At 39.1% G+C, this 20,398-nt stretch overlaps 1 protein-coding gene across 8 annotated transcripts in view; it reads left to right on the forward strand.

Moving 5' to 3' along the window:
- The window catches only part of itpr1b (inositol 1,4,5-trisphosphate receptor, type 1b), a 571,367-nt gene that overhangs the window by 275,853 nt on the left and 275,116 nt on the right, over positions 1–20,398 (forward strand). For 5 of the 8 annotated variants that reach the window (XM_069936919.1, XM_069936913.1, XM_069936915.1 and 2 more), the window contains 5 exons: positions 923–1,043; positions 5,193–5,377; positions 6,856–7,004; positions 9,958–10,069; positions 18,561–18,596. In XM_069936919.1, the coding sequence (XP_069793020.1) occupies positions 923–1,043; positions 5,193–5,377; positions 6,856–7,004; positions 9,958–10,069; positions 18,561–18,596 (603 nt within the window). The remainder of the gene's footprint in view (positions 1–922; positions 1,044–5,192; positions 5,378–6,855; positions 7,005–9,957; positions 10,070–18,560; positions 18,597–20,398) is intronic. The other 3 variants (XM_069936916.1, XM_069936920.1, XM_069936917.1) reach the window with 1 other exon arrangement.

Consider the following 20,398-nt stretch of genomic DNA (forward strand, 5'->3'; position numbering starts at 1 on the left):
TACCTCAACTACACCTCTTCACACCTTGTCCCCTGTGAGGGTTCCACTTTTCTCGCATTTCCTCGATCTCTACCCCATCTGCTCTCTGGTCAAGGACTCCCATGCAAGATCATCCGAGATGTCCTCCTCCTCCTCCAAAAAACGCGGCTTCCCCACGTGCAAGACCTGCTGAGTTCCTTCAGCATTTTTGTGTTTTTTACTTCAAGTTCAAATTTATTGTCAGAGAACCAACATGACATCAAATTCATCCCTGAGATTCTTTTTTTCTGGCAGGCCGGTCAGAATTTCTGGTTATCGGTAGTGTAACACAGCGTCTGCAGACTTCCGTGTTTCACTGCTTAAAATAAGTGGTGGCAAGATGATGATGCCAAGCAAATAATTGGACACCATTGTGTAGAATCCTGCAGATCTGAAAAGTGATCTTTGATCCAACAAAGTTGGGGGTTTTTTCACCATGAAATTCAATTATTTCCATTTCCTAATTTTTGATGTGGTGCTTCCTCAAAGGAGAAGGCCAGTTTAAGATAGAAACTCTCATTAAATGGGGTTTGCACGAGATTTTGTTTTGAAGATGGCAACTAAACTACATTTGTCTTTTTAGAGGGAGCAGATTCTGTCGATTTGGTCTGTGCTGCATATTCTTGTGTTCACTGCACTTGTACAAATGTGAAGTGTTCAGCTTAGTGTTTTAAATCTTTCTCAGTTTTATAGTAATGCCCCTGCAATTGAAATGGGATTTAGCTCACCCTTAATTACTTCATTTGAATTCTATATTTCAGATGTAAACATTTTGAGCTTGGAATCTCCGTCAGGAGGCGAATTATTTATCTGCTTTCATGGCAGTGTACTGAAGTAGTAGCCCTTGGTTATTCTTATTTCAGTAAACATTTGGTGTAAAGCAAACTTATTTTTTTTAATTCAGACTCGTCAGCCTATCTTTGTGCAGCTGTTGCAAGGAGTGTTCAGAGTCTACCACTGCCCTTGGCTGTCTGCCACCCAGAAAGCTTCAGTCGAGAGTTGCATTAAGGTGCTGTCAGAAGTTGGTGAGTATTTTACTGGCAGCTGCTCTGTTGGTTGACAGCAGAGGTATTATTGATGTGACATGATGCTACAAATCTGAGAAATATCACTGTATCCAAAGGTGCAGAGTCCCGTTGTATTGGAAAAAATGCATTTTTTCTAATATACCGTTTCAAGTTTAACCAAGGTTTGTGAGCAGTTCCAGCTGGTCAACCCATGTATAGTACAACAGTAAAGTCACACAATATAGAGTGCAGAGTTACAGAGAGAGATCAGTTCGAACAACACAGGCAACATTATTGTTTTTACTCATGTGAGGTTCACTCAGGGGTCAGATAATGGCGAGCAAGGAACTATTCTTGGATCTGGTGGTGTTCAGTTTCTCACTTGTGAATCTTCTTCCCAGTGGGAGGAGAATGGAGCACGTGTGGCCAGGGTGTTATGAGTCTTTGTTGGCTGCTTTTCCAAGGCAGCAGAAAGTGCCATGGAGTTGATGGAAATGCTGTGGGTTACTTTGTTTCTGCAAATGTTTGTTGTGACTGTACTTGATCACATGATGTGGACAAAATGTTGAGCAAACTCGGGCCTTTCTCTTTGGAGGTTGAGAGTTGGTACAATAGATCCATTTAAAAGACTATTAGATGGCACATGAATGCAAGGAAATTAAGGGAGAGAAGATTATGTCAGTCAGCACAGCATCGTGGGCCAATCATATCGTGCTATGTTCTATTGAAAAATGAACCAGAAGAATGGTGTTAAATATGCACGACAGATCAGGCAATTTGTGGAGAGTTGATTCCTTTGGCCAATTGTAATGAATGGTCATTGTCCTGATTGATGTTTTCCTGCAGCTGATGCTTCATGACTTGCTCAGTATTTCAGCATTTTCTGTTTTTAGTTTGCCATCTGGAGTTTCTTGATTTTCAGCTACTGCGGATCTAGTTAATGCTTTATTTTCAGCTTTCGGCTGGAGTATTCAGGAGAAGACAAGTCGACCAAAGCATGAGGCAGAATTCAAATATCAGACATCCATAGGGTCGGCCCATATATTCCAGCTCTGTAGGAAACCAGCGTTTGCACAACAGTTGTGGATTTTGTCATGGGTTGCCCTGGTGTGATTTCGGAATATTTTACTTTGAGAATTTTCAATCAACATGCAGTCAAAGTGAAGAAAAATCAAAAAGAAAAACATCATGATCAATAGTATTAACAAAATAAATCAAATATCGATCCGCATGTCGAGAGTAAAGTGAGTGAGTAAAAAAAAAGTCAACATGTGCTTCAATTATTAAATAACACTACAAAAATGCAAATTCAGTGACCATGTTGAACCCAAGGGAGAAAAATATAATAGAAGAACAAAATTAGAGGAATCCTCCCACCCCCCTCCCCCCCCCCAAGAAAAAAGAAAAAGTAAGACAAGAGAAAGAATAAAGAAAAGATTGGCTTCACCTAGAATAAACCCCACTCCTCTCAAGGGACAAATAACCTGACTTACCCAGAGTCCTTCGCACTGCAAGCATCGGGGACTGGGGGGAGAGAGACAGGAGGGGGGAATCGTTAAAGATTTACCCCAGTGTACGTTACGAATGAATTCTATATCCTTGAAAATACATCATACCTGTTTCTGAGGTTATGGGTGATCTTCTCCAGGGGAACACAATTATGCATTTCTATCTTCAAACGGGCTAAACCTCGTTGGGAATAAGATTTCCAAGTAACTGTTAGGCTTTTCCTGGCCACTGCTAAAGTGATCTTAATGAAATTTAATTGATATTTTGACAGCCTCATTTTAAGTCGTACATAAATTTCCCAATAAAAATAATTCAGGTGCCTGAGGTTATCGAATTTTTCCAGGACCTTTTTTCCCAAATCTTCCCAAAAAGGCCTCACTTTATGGCATGACCAGGTTGAATGCAAGAAAGTACCTATTTCTTGACCACATCAAAAATATGGATCTGATATTTCTGATTTGAATTTATGCAACTGTTGTGGAGAACTGATGCAAGAATTTATATTGCACCAGCCGACACCTTAATTGTGTTAACTGTGCCGTCCTGATGTGTCAGACCAGCAAAATGGATCAATTTCTCGACCCAAATCTAATTCCCACCTTGACCTTGATTTACCAAGCTCTTGTTTAGGGTTTCCTGCCTGAAGTAAGGATACATTTTTGAAATAAATTATTTTGTGCTCCCTTGTCAAATCAGAGTGTCTATTTCACTTCACCATGGTAAAGTTGGTGCTGGACCTAATTTGTCCCTTAAATAAGATCTTAACTGAAGATAGCAGAAAAAAAATGTATTTAAAACTCCATATTTATTCCTAATTTCCTCAGATATCATAAATTGTCCCTGCTCATAACAATCCTCAATACACTTGACCCTTCTCTGCAACCAAGTGTCCAGGATTTTATTATCAATCGTTAACTGATATTTTGAGCCCGGGATGTTTTAGGTGAAAGACCCCCCCCCACCCCCTCACCCTTGTCCCCAATTTGACCATTCATTTTATTCCATATTTTAATTATATGCTTTAATGGGTTGGCTTCTTTCAGGCCAGATAATAATTTAGAAATCTATTTATGTGCAAGGTTTTCTGCTCTCACCAACCTTGTGCAACTCCAATTTTATCCATGAAGATTTGTCTCCTCCGTCAAAGAGGGAGATAGGTTGCCCTGGTTCATTGTCAAGTGTTGTTTATTCTTGAAACATTAATTTACAGATGAATTGGTTGCATTCTGTTTAAAATTGGAGTGCTCTAAAACTTTTGAGTAAAACATATAAATTGTTTTTTTTTCTCTCTCTCTTTAAGCTCCAAAGTTTTTTTGATTGTAACCTATAGTTACTCAATTCCAATTTGCCAATGACCCCACAGTTATGGACCAAGTATCAAATAATGATGAGATAGAATACAGAAGGAGATTGAGGGTCTAGTGGCATGGTTCCATGATAAGAATCTGTCTCTTTCAACGTCAATAAGACAAAGAAGTTGCTCATTGACTTCAGAAGAAGCACTGTCTGCTGAAAGTCATGAATGCAGCTCAGAACCCAACACAATGTCCCTTCCTTGGGCACCCAATACACTCCAATACCCATCATACTCCGGTCACACATTCTTTTCCTTCCTCTCATCAGGGCAAGGCTGAGGAGAATGAAAGATAGTTTCTTCCCATAGCCATCAGATTCATGAATGAACCTCAACAGGGCTATCCCTTTGTTCTAATTGATCTTTCTACATTGTAACTTTGTTCTCAGTAAATCTTGCTGTTCTACTTTTACACAGTTGTATAAAAGTGCTCACTTGATTACTGCTTACAGACAAACCTTTTTCACTATCCTAAGAAAATGTGACAAATTAATAAACCTAATCTCTTATTAGCGGGTTACGTGAGAGCTTGGTGAAAGTCTTTCATGACAATCGGGCAGTACAAAATGTTTAGCTGTAAAGAAGGAACAAAATCTGGAAGTCAAATCAACTTTTAGCTAGTGAATCTAATGCAGCAAATTGTAGTTTGCTCATATGTTTTTTGAAATATTTATAATAGACATGGTCTGGATGTGGGACAGAATTTTACACTGTTGGGATAACCAGTCCAGGCACTGACACTGATTGGAACTACTATCCTACCAAGTGATGCCAAATTGACAGCCACAACTCCTGGTCCCTTATTATTTCCTTTTTGCCGTGCTGGTGGCAGAGGCAAAGCCTGTGGAAACTCTTTCTAGCCCCACACCAAGGCTGCTTCTACCTGCAGTGCTCAGCTTGTTGTGGTATGGCTGCCGTGTGATGTTAGATAGGGAAATGGGGAAAAGCTTTGGATGAAACGGTGAAAATGAGCAAAGAGTAATGCAAGCAGGTCAACTGTAAATAAAGAAATGGGCAATGTTCTCTGAGCCTCCTCTCTATCACTATCGACTAATAACCTGATCTTATTTTAAAGATTTTATAATTTGTCAGTCAATTAACTGATGACCAAACTGGTAAATTCTTGGTCTTGTGGTTGGGATACATGACTGCTTGGCTTGACACCAGGTTAGATAAGGCCAAGCGAACCACCATGTTGCAGGAAAGTTTCAGTTTGGAGATTGATGGAAACTTTCATTAAAGCCTTTGCATTCGTGTTCTGAAATGCAAATGAAATGGTTTCACTTGCTTGCTCTCCTTTGCAGCCAAGAGCAGAGCCATAGCTATTCCTGTGGACCTGGACAGTCAGGTCAACAACCTCTTCCTCAAGTCTCACAACATTGTGCAGAAAACGGCCCTGAGCTGGCGAATGTCAGCACGGAACGCTGCGCGGAGAGACTCTGTTCTTGCCGCTTCACGGGATTATCGAAACATCATTGAACGATTGCAGGTGAGCAAAAAGGTGTTGGCCTTAAGACTCAGCAGTGACCTGCGTTATTCATTTCGATTAAATGTGTTTTGTTAGAACTCATTTTCTTAGTTCTGTTTCCTCATTATTTTGTCTTTTTAATGTCTCGTTCTTTTCCTTCCTGCAGCTGTCTGTTTTATCTTTGAAGATCTGCTTCCCCTGATGGGACCATCTGTTTCCATTTCCTCTCATTCCTGGTAGTTTTCTCCCCATTTTGTCTGTCATCCATCCACCTTCTCCCACTTCATTCCCACACACTCTGATGAAGAAAAGGTGGATTAACTTGAGAGGCCTTGAACACTTTAGGTTGATGTGGGTAGAACCCGAGTTCTTGCTTGGCCGGCATCCCTCACCAAAAGCAGAGTAGCCACCTCATCACTTGGAAACCTGGTGTGTTTTTTGCTGTTGAGAATCCTATATTATTTAATGTTCAAGAAAATAAAAAAATCTACTGTAATTATCATTTTAAAATGCAACCATTCTAATGTGTTGTGATCACAATAACAGCAATTTTAATTGATGTGACCAGAGCATTTTGAGGATAAAAACATCAGTGGATTGGAGATAGTCATATAAGAAATTCTGCAGATGCTGGGGTCGAGTGCAATACTCATAAGTGCTGGAGAAACTCTGCAAGTCTGTCAGCATCCATAGAAGTAAAAGGTAACCAACATTTCCAGCCTGGGCCCTTCATCAGGTAAAATCAAAACCAGGAAGGTGTTTGAATAAAAGGATGAAGGAAGGGGCGGGGGAGGAGTACAGGCTCACAGGTAATAGGTGGATTCAGGTGTGAGGATAGAAGAGAAAGGAGCTGAGGTCATGGGGGAGAGGTAAATTCTCTCGTGGGAAGAAGGGAGTTGTGAGCTGGAGGAAAGGAGCATGGGGAAAGAGTGACTCGGGGGAAGGGTTAATGGAAATTGGAGAAGTCGATGTTAATGCCATCTGGTTGGAGAGATGGAGATGCTGGCTTGCAGCGTGTTCTAAATCAATAGTGTCGGATTGATGAGGTAAACCATAGCTTCCCATCTGCCATTTCAGCAGAAATAATCTAGCTCTTCCAAGTTGAGGACGGTATCTAGAATTATCCTGATCATAAGGGTTTATTTTCTGAAAGGTGGGTTGAGATGGAAGGGACATTTCTAATTTCTGTTATCTTTCTTTCGTATTGATGGTTGCCAAGCAGGGAAGAGCATTATCGCTTCAAACTGTGTCACTACTGCTTTCAGTTTTAGTTATAGTGCTATATTTTGGCAATGACTTTCTGTGGTATGATCATTGTCCATCACATATGATTCTGCAGCACATCAGCAGGCAAATCACTGAAAGTGGATCGAAACCCAGTTGAAAGTCCACTGAGCTGATCATTTAAAAGCCCACCACTTTTTTGGGATGGTGTGGTTGATATTTAACCCATGTCTGTTTAAATAGTAAACTAATTGGCATCATTTGTTGAAATACAGGATATAGTGTCTGCGCTCGAGGATAGACTCCGTCCCCTTGTCCAGGCAGAACTCTCTGTTCTGGTTGATGTGCTCCATCGGCCAGAGTTGCTTTTCCCAGAGAATACTGAAGCAAGACGCAAGTGTGAAAGTGGAGGGTTTATTTGCAAGTAAGTCCTTAATCTATTGCCAATTTCTGCTCTTATTTTTTTTCTTAAATTATATCATTGAATGTTCTGCAATTAAAAAATAAGATTGTGGTGGGAATTTTTTTTCCCCATGGAGAAACTGGAGTTTGATATCTGCTGTGTCTATTTCAAAGCAGGTGAATTGTGTGTCTTGCCAATCTATTCCAAAAGCTTAATTGGTTGAAGATGTGGCATTGATTGTTGGATCATTAATGGTGAATGAACCTTTGTCGGTTGGATTCTCTCCTCATCAGTCCCGTGTAAGCATCTTGCCAAGGAGTAGGCAGGAGTCGCACATGGGGAGGAGAATAAAATAACTGGGGAACATGTCTGTGATCTCATTGAAACATGTAAAATTTTCCTGGGGCTTCACAAGGTGGAAACAGGGATGATATTTTCCATGATTGGGGTATCTGCAATTGGGTCCATTGTCTCAAAGGAGGGTTCAATCATTTTGGATTAATGTGAGAAGAAATTTATTCTGCCAGAAATAATGAATTATTGGGGTTGGCTGCCCAGAGGAGGATGGAAATCAATAGATGCAAAGGAATATGAGGTCAGTACAAGAAAGTGTGCTAGGTAAAAGGTCAACTTACTGAATGGGTTGCAGGTGAGAGGAATCAAATGTCATAATGTACATTTATAACTAATTTTCTATTGTGAATATGTCACCCCATATCTCTACCTCCCCTGCCCTTCACTATATAATCACACTTCTGCTGAACTGAATCTATTTTTTTAAACCTACAACCCCTGTAAGTTTTTGAAAGGTGGGAGGAAACCGGAGCACCATAGGAAACCCATGCAGACACGGGGAGAACATACAAATTCCTTACAGACAGTGCTGGATTCAAACCCTGGTTGCTGGCGCTGTATTAGCAATGGCAGAATAGATTGGGAAAAGCAGCTGTGAAGAAGGGAGCAGTGTTAACAGTTCACGTCAATGACCTGCCATCTGAAATTTGTTCAATCATGTGCTGCAGCCAACGGCATCAACTCATTGCCCATCTGGTGATCCACCACTTTGGCATTTGGTCAGAATGTCCCATTTTTCCATTGTTTTCTCTTGACAATTGCTCCTTTAAACCTTAAGAGGGAGATCTACTTTGCAAACTTTTACAGTTGAGGACTTGGTTTGATTTTTTTTTTGAATATTTTATTTTTGATTTTCACAGAGTCGTGTAAATTCAAGCATACAATGCAACCTCCCCCCTCCTCTTTCCCACCCCCCTTGCCCCAATACAACTCAGAATAAAGTAATATAAATTATAGAGATATGAAAAACCTAAATACTAGTGGGGACAACGACTACTACAGAAACCTAGGAAAAAGCCTAGGAGAGAGAGGGAAAAAAACTTACAAGGTTACCGAATAATAAAAAGAAAAAATTACTAACAGAGCACGTCACCCACACCACGTCACATATATACTACGCCAATTATTTCTCTGTTGGGAAGGATTGTTTCAGTACTCTATTCTGAAGGGGGTTAGTCATATCTGCAGACCCAAATGCTGCAGATAAGGTTGCCACACTCTAACAAATGTGTCATATTTCCTCCTTAAATTGTATGTGATTTTCTACGGTGGAATGCAACTCTACATTTCCGTATTCGATCTTGTAATATTTAGTTGAGTGTTGGACTTACACGTATACATTTCCTGGCTACCGCCAAGGCGACTTTCACAAACTGAATTTGGTATCTGGACAGTTTAAAACACATGTCCATAATGTTCCCAGAAGGTATAATTTTGGATCTTGTGGAAAATCCACCTTTGTAATTTTTTTCAGCATGTCCCCCAGGTCCTCCCAGAAGGATCTCACCTTTGTACTGTGACAGAATATGTTGTGTTTTATATTGTATATGGATATGATTTTGTGAGATAAAGTGTGGCAGGTTTTTTTTAAGTGTAGGTCACATACAAACACTTCAAAACAGTTCTCATTTAAAATACTGGAGCTCTGTTCAAGCAAGACTGGCCGGATCTGCAAAAGCTTTGGGGAGTGCCAAAGGGACTTCCCGAATGGATTGTTGTTTTGAAAAGCACAGATGAAAGAACTTTGAGGATTAGGTCTGGAGCTGCAGGCTGTCTGGAGTCCAGCTTGCTGTTCTAAGAGGGTCTTGTGGTTTTTGTAAGCAGAGAGAGAAAAAACAGGCCGTTTCTCAGAGAGAGAGAGAATTCAGTTCTACAGTTTTACAGACAGCAGCAGCAGCTGGGACTGGAACAGGACAAGCTGGAAAGCTTGTGGAAAACCCCATTTTGAAGATGGGTTGTGAGTGCTTAGTTCAGCCTGGTCAAAGCCCTTGTGGTTCATACAAGAAGAGAGGACTAGCTGTCTGATGTTTCACTTGGAATAAAGGAAACATAAAGGAACTCTGTGGTGACCTGAAAGAAAGAGATTAACATCTGTAGAACTCTGATGGGGCAAGACACTGGCATGGCTGATTAAAAGGGATCAGTTTGTGTCCATGAACAACAAATCTCTCTCTGAAAACTGACAAGAACCTTCCTGAGCGGTAACCATTTATCAGTGATTTGTCCTGGTGAAATTCATAAATGTTAAATTCTGTGCACACTAGAAGAATTGCCTGCAACCAGTGAACTTGGAGGAAGTGAGATTGGACTGTGAATCAAAGAATTTTTCTGAACTTACACACACATTACATATGCGTGAGCTTAGAATTACAAGGGGGTTAAGTTAGGTTAGTTAAGTTAATAGTAATAAGTTAAAGTGTGATCCTGTTTTCATGTTTTAAGATAATTAAAAGCAACTTTTGTTTAAGTAACCATTTGTCTTGGTGAAAATCTATTGCTGCTGGGTTTTGGGGTCCTCTGGGCTCATAACAGTACCCAGCCAAGTTGAATGGATAAAGATTTCAATCTTCACACCATACCTAAAGCACATTTCTGAGATTTTGGTTTGATTTTTTAACAGGCTGATTAAACACACAAAGCAACTCTTGGAAGAGAATGAAGAAAAGTTATGCATCAAAGTTCTCCAGACACTTCGAGAGATGATGACCAAGGATCGGGGATACGGAGAGAAGGTAGTTTTTGTTTCCCCCTTGGTTCCTTCAGTTGTCCATGAGCTATTTCTCTTGACTCACGAATTATCCATTTTCATTTTTTCAAACAACTGAAATTTTGGATGATTTCAGCAATATGAAATGGTGCTATCAACCCATGAGGAACAAATTTAATGTGTTGTCTGAGATTAAATATCAATTTCTCTTAATCTAAAATGCATGATAACCTGCAAAGATTGTTGCAAAATACTCAAAGACAACAAGGAATTAAGGAATGACTGGACAGGGAATTGAACAGATTTTGAAAATGAAGTATTTTTCTACTTGTAATATCTACTCACCATAAATGATGACCCAAAAGTCAGTATAGATCTATTCCTGCATCGATCTTCACTCATTTCTGCATCCCTCCAATCATGTTCCTCTACCACCTTTAAAGCAAGAGAATGCTTAGTTATGCTTATGTGCCTTCTCCAAAGCATTCTTCCAACAAAATAAAAATTAAGCTCCATATTTTAACTGATAGTCGCTTCTGAGAATCAATGCCAAATATTTGTTGTTGAAGCATTTAAAAATAGAGCATTCATTCTCATTTTGTTATTTTTGCATTGGAGGATTTTCTACCACTTATGATTTTCTGCCACTTATGGTTTTCCTTGGGTTTCATCTGCACTGCAATAGGGACTCCACCTCTCCTTGGCAGTAAGTGTGTTTATGGACAGTTAACCTTGTAGAAAGTAAGGCTGTTAGCCAAGCTTAATGGAAGACCGATTACTTAAGATAAATGAATACATCTGGTGTGACCCAAAATGAAAGAAATGATGGATTCCTTCTCGTAATGGACCTGGAGCTACTCGTGAAGGACAAAGAATCTTGATCCTGCTCTGTTCCTGAATTGATGCTGTTGCCTTCACCTATTGTATGAATATTGGAGTCAAGTTCCATTGGATTACTGGAAGTGACCAGGTTGGAGTTCAAATTCTGTGTGCAGAAGTTGCATGAAAGACACTTTCTTTATTCTCCAAAGCAAAGATGAATAACTTTGGAGCTAAACATTATTCCAAAACTATCAAGGAATCATTAGTGAAACCAAAATGGTTTAAATCTCACATTCAACTATAAAAGAAAAACTTTAATAAACATTGACACGTTTTTAATCTCTGGTGCAAGAAACTGCTAAAATTAATTGTTGCTTGTTTGGGAATTTTGGACATAAGTAGGAGCCTTTTGCAAAAACACTATCTGGTATTGATAGTTGGCTGGGTCAAAAAAGAATCCTTGCTATATTTTTCCACACTGCTTTTGGACTACTTGCATTCGACAAAGACAAATCAACCTTGAAAAATGGGCTAAGATTTACTTCAGTGGAATGAAGTGCTCAACAACATGGACGCATATGATGAGCAGCTAGTTGGGCGCCTGAAAAATGGGTATTTTGATGGGAATTGGATCACCGTTATAGTAATGAGGGGTTAATAGATAGAAGGATGTTAGGTCGACACTGGCCTGGACCAATTAACCATGTTGTTTTTAAATTAAAAATTAATATAGTTTTCATGTTAAAATGTAAATGCGATTCCTCAGTAACAAATTAAAGTTCATAATGTTTGTAACAATATTCAGTGCCATATTTACATATGGGCTGAGTGGGCTTCAGCCCAGGGCCTCATAATCTAGGAGGGCCTCGGTCTGTTGCCAAAAAACAAATTACCATTAATTTTATTTCATTTGTAACGATAAAAATCAGGGGTACCTAAGCCAAAATAACATGTAAGCACAAATCAGAAATTCAGGAACACGTTCACGGGAGCACTGAACGCACTCGCCCTTGATTTTACTATTTAGGCCCAGTTGTTTAGTAACATTAAACACTTATGTATAACAGATGCACAAGGTTTCACGTGGGATTTGCCCACTTGGCCAATTCGTAACTTGCAGGAATTCCTGCAATCGCTCATACTGGTGAGAGCTCTGAGATTACGCTCTATCGTTGGAGTGTGCATTTTGAGAAAAAGTGAGAATTGTTATATAGTATATAATTGTGAATCACAATAATATTCAATTTACGGTCAACAATGTCCCAAGATCAGTTGTCTGATCTGAGAATTCTCTTCATAAAAAAAAGATGAACTGTGACTTACTGATTTTAATGGCATAATTGAAAGTTTGCATCCAAAAAAGCTCAAAAGAAACTGTTCTGACATTGTATATAGTTTAATGTTGAAACATAGATATGAATGTTCTGTTTGAACGTCTTCATTAATTCCATACTTCTGTAAGCTTAAAAGAGGTTATAAATTTATAAACAATCTTTTTATCAATGCTAAAATTTCAGGAATGTTTTACTTTCATTGAGTAAGTAAAGAAGAGAACGAGGTTTTGTTTCTTACGATAAGCTGCTATTAAGTTTGGGCCTCCCAAGATCTCCTAGCCCAGGGCCTCCAGTTGCATTAATCTGGCACTGACAATATGGCCTCTCAGCCTGAGTCCATGACTCTACTTGTACACAGGATTCTGTTTAGCTGTGTGGACTTGCTGGGAAGAAGGAAGGATGTGCTGACAATGGAAAAGTTTCCTGCATCTTATGAACTTCCATTTGCAGAAAAGGAAATTGAAATGCTCTCTATGTCATTTGGGCAAAGACCAGCAGTCATCCACAGGCTTAAAAAGCAAGTACTTGGAAAGAGGGGAGTCATGAACAAGAACTGTGCCTTGGATATGTTAAGAGCAGAAGAGATGATAGGATTGATCCATTGGTAATGATCCATTTTGGCTTGACTTCATTTCAATTTCTGGGTGAATAACCTGGGGAAATAAATTTGAATTTCTGTGTTGGAGTCTTAATTGAAGCCCGAAGGTTAGAAGCTGTGTAGATTACAACCCCAGATTATTGAAAGCATGTTCTCGTTGATCAACCAATGTAATAAGTTTAAATGCCCCAGGGAAATGAAGTAAACTGCAACTTGTGCTATTCCAAAGTCCCCAGGTGAAAATGATATTGTGCTTTAATTTGCCTTGAGAGTGTTTTCCCAATTCGTTCTTTCTTCACCTCCCCCCACTTTGTCTTTCAAAGAGTTTAATTGCTTGTTTTTTTTTAAATGTATGAAAATTTTGTTGCCTATTCATGTGGCTTCATGGATGACTCGTCATTCTCCTGGTTCAGTACTGTTGTACAATTGTTAGCCCCTTTTATACTTGGATCCCACTAAATTGGCAGTTCAGTGTCCCAGGAATGGCGTATTTTGCAGTTCACACTTGACCACTCCTAACTGGGGCACTGAACGTGTTCACACTTGCAAGGAGCCATCCCTGGGGTTAGGACTGTTCTATCTTCTACTGGTGATGTCATGATGCATTGAGTGATGGTGGACCTGCCCTAAATCCTGATCAATGCATTATGATCTTATATTTGAACAAAATTAATTATGTCTAATTTTAACATAATTAAGCTTTATGTAAGCACAGTATGAGCCCTTCAGCCCCTGTTGTTGTGTGCCAGCCTATATAAACCTTTATAAGGGACCATGGGAAAGTGCTAGCAATAGCAGACAATTTTTAAACATTGTGGTAATGCTATCGTGCACAATTTATACAGGATGGGAAAGTTGGTAGAGCTATTGCATACAATTTATACAGCGTAGAAAAGTTAGTAGCGCTATGACACACAATTTAGAAATACCTTGGGAAAAGGCGATGGCGGACCTGCCTTCCCAGAATGCCATGCGGCACAGACAGGACTATGTTCGGCTGCATGCACAGATCATTCATAGAGGAGTTTCTCTGTCACTCAGCATTCTTGGAAGTCAGGTCTGCCATCATTTTTTCCCATGGTCTTTATAAATTGTGCACTCTAGCGCTACGTACTTTCCCACGTTGTTTAAAAATTGTCCGCTATTGCTATTTATTCTCTCACTCTTTCTCTCTCTCTCTCTCTCTCTCTCCTGCTGCAGCTTTCTCATGGCAATGTTTATATCTTAATTTTAATCTTTTCTTCCTTCATGTTCCTTCACTTACGCAAAAACTTAGGTCATTTCTATCCCAGAATGCAATTGCCCATTCCACACTTGCCTGATTGCAACACCAGCATCTGCAGACACTGGGGATTGTACTAGGGGTTGAGGCTGTCTATCCCTGGCGTGAGATGACGTCAAGATGATTTTCGTTTCACACTGGACCCTTTTTAGGCCGATTGGCCATTAAATCTTGGGTCCACTTGCAAGTGTGAAAGGGGCTATTAGCTATTTGAAGTTGGTTGATCTTTTAAAATCAATCAGCTCATTCAATTGATTGACTGTATCTCATGGGCATTCAGTGACTTGGTTTTACAAGTAGAGCCACTTCTGATCACTCAGTCAATAGACTCTAATTGTTCCTTCACAGTGAAGTGATTAATATCAATACATCGATGATCTTTTCACATCTCTTCTTTAGCATGGAGGTAGAATGAAATCCACTGAATATCTACCTAGCTGATTATAGAACGAAACCATGCTCAGTGGTTTTTGGAGAACAATTTTGTTAGTGGCACAAAAGCTGGACAGTGCAATGGAGATGGCATTCCAGGCTTGAAGGCCTTTGACAAGATCTTTATCCTGAACATGAAATTTCTTGACTGTATCTTCACTGATGAAATCACTGATCTCTGAAATGAAAGCCAAAAATACTGGGAATACTTGGTACGTCAAACAGCTTCTATGAATGGAGGAACAGAGTTAGTCTTTCAAGTTGAAGATGCTTTGTCTAACTTGGATGCACAGAGAAAAACAAGTTGGCTTTTAAGATGCAATTGAAGATGGGGAAGGAGGAAAGGATGTGGTAAAGAGGATATGTCTGATCGGCCGAGGCCAGGATTAACAAGGTGATTCTCCTGTTCAGAATCCATCATAGTTTACAAAGGTAGTTGGAGAGCAAACCTAGGAACATGAAAGATGTAAACCTCTTTAAAGTTCAATTGATTCTCTTTGCATATAGTGGAACTTGATTCTTCCCAAGTGACCACCAAGGTATTGAGGCTGAAGGTAAGGTAGTGAATAAGATTTAAAAGTTCAGATAGTTAAGTGATAATTCAATAATATATTGTTACAAGCCCAGAGAACCCCAAAACCCAGCAGCAATAGATATTCACCAAGACAAACGGTTACTTAAGCAAAAGTTGATTTTAATTATCTTTAAACATGAAAACAGAATTATACTTTAACTTATCACTATTAACTTACTTTACCTTAACCCCCTTGTAATTCTAAGCGCATGTGTATGTAATGTGTGTGTGTAAGTTCAGAAAAGTTCTTTGGTTCACAGTCCAATCTCACTTCTCATTTCTCCAAGTTCACTGGTTGCAGGCAATTTTTATGCTGTGCACAGAATTTAACATGTATAAAATTCACCAGGCTTTAGTGGTCAAAAGGTAAATTGTTACCACTCAGGAAGGTTCTTGTTGGTTTTCAGAGGGAGATGTGTTGTTCCGGGACATCCACAACTGATGTACTTCCATCAGTCACCTCAGTGTCTTGTTGATGAAACTTGCCCCTTCAGGGTTCTCCAGATGATGACCTCTTTCTTTCAGTTCATCACAGAGTTCCTTTTTGTTTCCCTTATTCTAAATGAAACATTAGACAGCCAGTCTTCTCTTCTTGCATGAACCACAAGGACTTCGACCAGGCTGTCTTCCAAAAGCTTGTCCTGTTTCAGTTCCATCAACTTCTGCTGGCTGACACTGTCAGAGTCTCTCTCTCTCTCTCTCTCTCTCTCACACACGCACGCACACACATAGAGACTGAGAGAAAATCTGTTTGACTCTCTACTTGCAAAACCACATGACCCTCTTACAACAGCAAATTCTCCTTTCAGACAGCAGCGGCTGCAGCCTGCTCTTTCATCTGTTGCCTTGGTAAACAATAATCCATTAATGACATTCTCTTGAGCACTCTTCAAAGCTCTTGCAAAAAGGTGTAAGAAGCCACTATGTCTCTAGGATTTCAAATAAGATCTGTTTTACAGTGTTTGCATGTGACCTACTTTCCCAATTTATCTCCCAAATATACTCTGTCACAATATTCAGCAATGAAAAATTAATCATTTTTGTTGATTGGAAAGCAGCTGGAAATGGTATGCAAGCAATGTCTAGACTTAGCAGATACAATATCATTACAAGTTTACCCACCTACCACTTCCTTTCCCAGCTGTCTGTCTCATTTCTAAGTGGTCCAGACTGACCTCAGATTAAATGATAGCTGGCTTTAGAGCAATGTGAAATGTTGATTTTTTTTTTTCCCTCTTCCAACTTTTAATGGACATTATGCGCTGCATCACTTTACCTCTAAGATAACTTTCCCTTTTTTTAAATTTTTTAAAATTTTTTCACACTATGAACCATACTAACCAAAATACATACAAACATTTCCCTCTTGAATATACACAGTGCCATTTTCTCTCCTTCCCCCCCCTCCCTTCCCTCCCTTCCCTCCCTCCACCTCCCCTCCCCACCCACTCAACGTTCAACCTATATGATGCATTAAACCCATTAAACAATATCATCTCACAATGAAAATTAACAAGAAATTTCTGTCATCTACTTTTATATACTGGGTCAGTTCATTTTCTCTTCTTCTCCTTCTGTCATTTTAGGCGGTGGAAGTCCGCGGTAGGACTTCTCTGTTGTGTTCCATGAACGGTTCCCAAATTTGTTCGAATACTGTGTTATTTCTTAAATTATATGTTATTCTTTTCCAATGGTATCTCTATACATTCAAAAGCACATTCTTCATTCGTATGACTAAAGTCCTTTGTGTCATCCAAAGTATTGGCATCCTCTTACGACAATGGTGGCTTTCACAAATTATCTCACACAATTTTTCTGAGAGAGGAGTCAATGGCACAGAAGTCTTTGTATTAGTCATAGAATGAAGAATGTGCTTTTGAATGTAAAGAGATGCCAAGGACATCCTGCACTGCAATTGAAGGCCTGGATATGTTCCTCATTCTGATTCCTATTTTATTAATGAACTCTGGTCAACATACATGTAGTGCAGTTTTTAAAAACATCAATGCATTAACAATTCTTTGGTTAATGATATAACAAAACCTCAATCTGAAATTATTTAATATTCATTGAAGTTTTTTTTAAATGTCATAAGATGTTACTTGTACTTGTCATTTCTGACTGACTTAAAAAAATTAAGAAGGGTGAACAAATGCTTCACTGTCTTTAGAAAGAATAATTTGATTAAATTGGTGCTTTGAATTTTAGAGTTTAGCAGTGCAGCTTTTTAGATACTGTGATTTATTTGCTGAATATCTACGATTCTTCTGCAGTGGGGTGGGTGCTCCTTCAATTCCCCTTTAAAGGTAAGCAGCTAGAAACTGAACTTAATTTTTCCTCAGATTTGGATAGAAAAGCAAAGGCAATATTAAGATGAAGTTTTTTACCACTGACTTTACAAACTCCACAAAAATTAGAGAGAACAGATGTTAATTCAAATGTCTAATAATTTTCTTCTGGAGATACATGACAAACAAAACAACCCCCATTCATTTTTTTAATGAACTAACATGTTAACTTTCACAAGAGGGCAGACTTTGGGCAAGATGGTATTGACCATTCCTGAACAATCAGGAATTCTTGTGCATTCACTAACATATAGCATTGGAATTTGGCAGTCTATTGACGTGGTGAGACAGGCTATTATCTAAAAGCTTGTGGTTTTAATGTCTGTTAAGAAAACTTTGTGCAGCTTCCAGTATTAACAAATTAAAATGGGTTCAACCTTAGTGCTGAAGTGACTGTTAAATTTCTCAAAAGGCCATATCAAAATCTGGCCGAATTTTTCAATCTGACCAATACTTAAATGATTCATGAGAGAATTGAGAAGTTGTCTATTTGCAACAGAAGTTTGAAGTCTCTTCAACTCAAGACTTTTTAAGATAAAGTTGATAGAGTTAACTTACTTTAAGTATCATGAGCACATCATGTCTTCTACAGAGCTGTGGTTAATGGGATTATGCAGAGAAATCCTGAGAAGCACTTTTGAGATGCTAAGCCAAATTTTGGGATATTAAGCCAAAGATGATTCTTTGTCTTATTTCCTTGCACTGGATTTCAGAGAAGGTTTTTTTCCAATGCATTTATACTCCAGTCATTTGTGGCACTAATGTGTAATTCCGATTAAAGCAGTGTGGCTTGTGTTTTGGGTAAAAATTGAATGCATCTGAAAACATTGTTCCAATCAGTGTGGTTCCTTCACTGAGGTGATGAGGATGTAGCATTGTTCTTCTTCAAATTTAGACTATTTTTAATCATTCACATCTCCACTTAACTTTTCCAATTCAGTTATTTAGTTCTTGCAAAAGCAGCAAATGATTTTGCATTACATTCCTTGCACACCAATCTCAAAATTATCTTGGCTAAGCTTCAAATGAATTTGAATTTGATCTAACCTTTGCTTTCAGTAAAAGATTTACACCAATATGTATACTAATGATTATTATTCCCTGATTCCTTTCTTTCTTTTGACAGCTGATTGCATTTGACGATGAATTGGATATGGCAGAGGTTGATTATTTTTATTTACCCATTTTTTACATCCTTGCTCTTTGCTCTAGTGTTGTGCTGCTTAGTGCTACTGCATTCTTTGTGGTGTTCATTGTTGATTTAAAGTAGTTCTTGTTAGCCCCACCCTACCCCCCCCCCCCCCCCTTGCTTGTTGCAGGCAAGTAAAATGCAGTTGCTGAACTGCAAAGCTTTGGCTTCTCGCATTCTCCGGTTGTGTCTCGTGATGGTGTAAGTGTGGCCATGATGGCCAAATGGAATTGTAAAAGAGACTGGTCATGATCCAAGAGAGGTTGGACATGCTGTGCCTGTTTTTGTTTGTTAACTCTGTCGGTCATTACATTTCTCGGGATTTACGGGAAGAAGCTGTCAAAATCAAACAGGCAAGTTGAAAATCAATGAGTTAATACCTATATTCCAATACTGCTGAAATGGTAAAGATCCAAGCTGGAAGACCAATTTAGATCCTTGGTATATTGGGCTGTGTCCATCTTTGATGGTTTAGATCAGACTGTAATTTACTGAATAATTTATTGACGAGGAATCTGCATATTACTGGTAATATGGTACCTGTCACATGAGGCCACATTTTATTTTTGGTCTCCTGGTATTGGTTTTATTGCTCGATCACACTCACCCCCTTTATGGCAAGCTGTGTCGTGTGATTTTGAAAAAAGATTTTGAGTATTTTGAGCTTTACTGGATTGAGAGCTGTGATCTCATCTTGAGCCTTCACTGGCATTCCTGAGCCTGGCCAAACTCCTGTGACTTTGAGTGCCTTTACTTGAGTTACTCAGGCTGTCTATTCCTCTATTTACTCTAAGATTGTTTGCATCGCTTTAAAACTGGGTTGCTTCCTGGGAAAAGCCAGAATGATCCAACATAATGTTGCTATGGCTGCAAGTATTGAGAGAGTTTACCAACATAGCAGTCATGAGCAGAACATTAATTCACCACATTGTCCTTTATCTGACTATATGATGAGCTGTGATACCGAGGAATTAAAGCAAGTGCAGGCTTTAGTTTTTACTGGGTTTAACATCATCTCCTGACCCAATGGAACAACAAGGCTTTCTTCAACAGAAAGACTGCAGCAGTCGAAGAAGATGACTCACCACTGCTCTGTTAAGGGCCAATATGAATGGACAGTAATTGCAGGCTTTGTTGACAATGTCAAAATCCCTTGAGTGTTTTGTAAAAAAAAATTATTAAAAAGGTATTATCTTTATTTTTCTTTTGATAATTGCAATGTAGAGGGATGTATGCTGAAGGAAACAATCTATTTTTATGAAAGCAATTCTTGTTCAGATGATGTTTATTGGCAAATCTTTTAATTGTTTGGCAATGCATGCCTTCAGACCATCTCTTGCTGTAAATGTTGCAGGCATCTTGAAATGTGCCACATTTCCCAGTGCTCATTTTCTATCAAAACCCACTAAGTATTTTTACAGCAATATATAAACATACTGGAGAATCTCAGAAGGTCACACAGCATCCATGGGAACTGAAAGATAGTCAACATTTCAGGCCTGGATAAGGGAAAACGGGTAGACCTATCACATTTGTGTATTGCACGACTCCAGCAACTGCAGATTTTATTGTTTAACCACATACACGTGTGCAGTGTGACTTCAATAAGTCAGATTTAAGAGTAATGGGTTTGGGTGGGAAAGCTGGAGTGGGGTGGGGGGGGGAGTGTGAATGCAGTGAAGGAGGATGGTGGTGTGGGCAGGAGGTAACACACTGCAGCTTTGAGAAAGTTAAGAATTTTTAAAAACTCTTAACAAATGCTGCAAAGCCCAATG

Source organism: Narcine bancroftii, chromosome 5 (genome assembly GCF_036971445.1).
Source record: "Narcine bancroftii isolate sNarBan1 chromosome 5, sNarBan1.hap1, whole genome shotgun sequence".
Taxonomy (NCBI): domain Eukaryota; kingdom Metazoa; phylum Chordata; class Chondrichthyes; order Torpediniformes; family Narcinidae; genus Narcine; species Narcine bancroftii.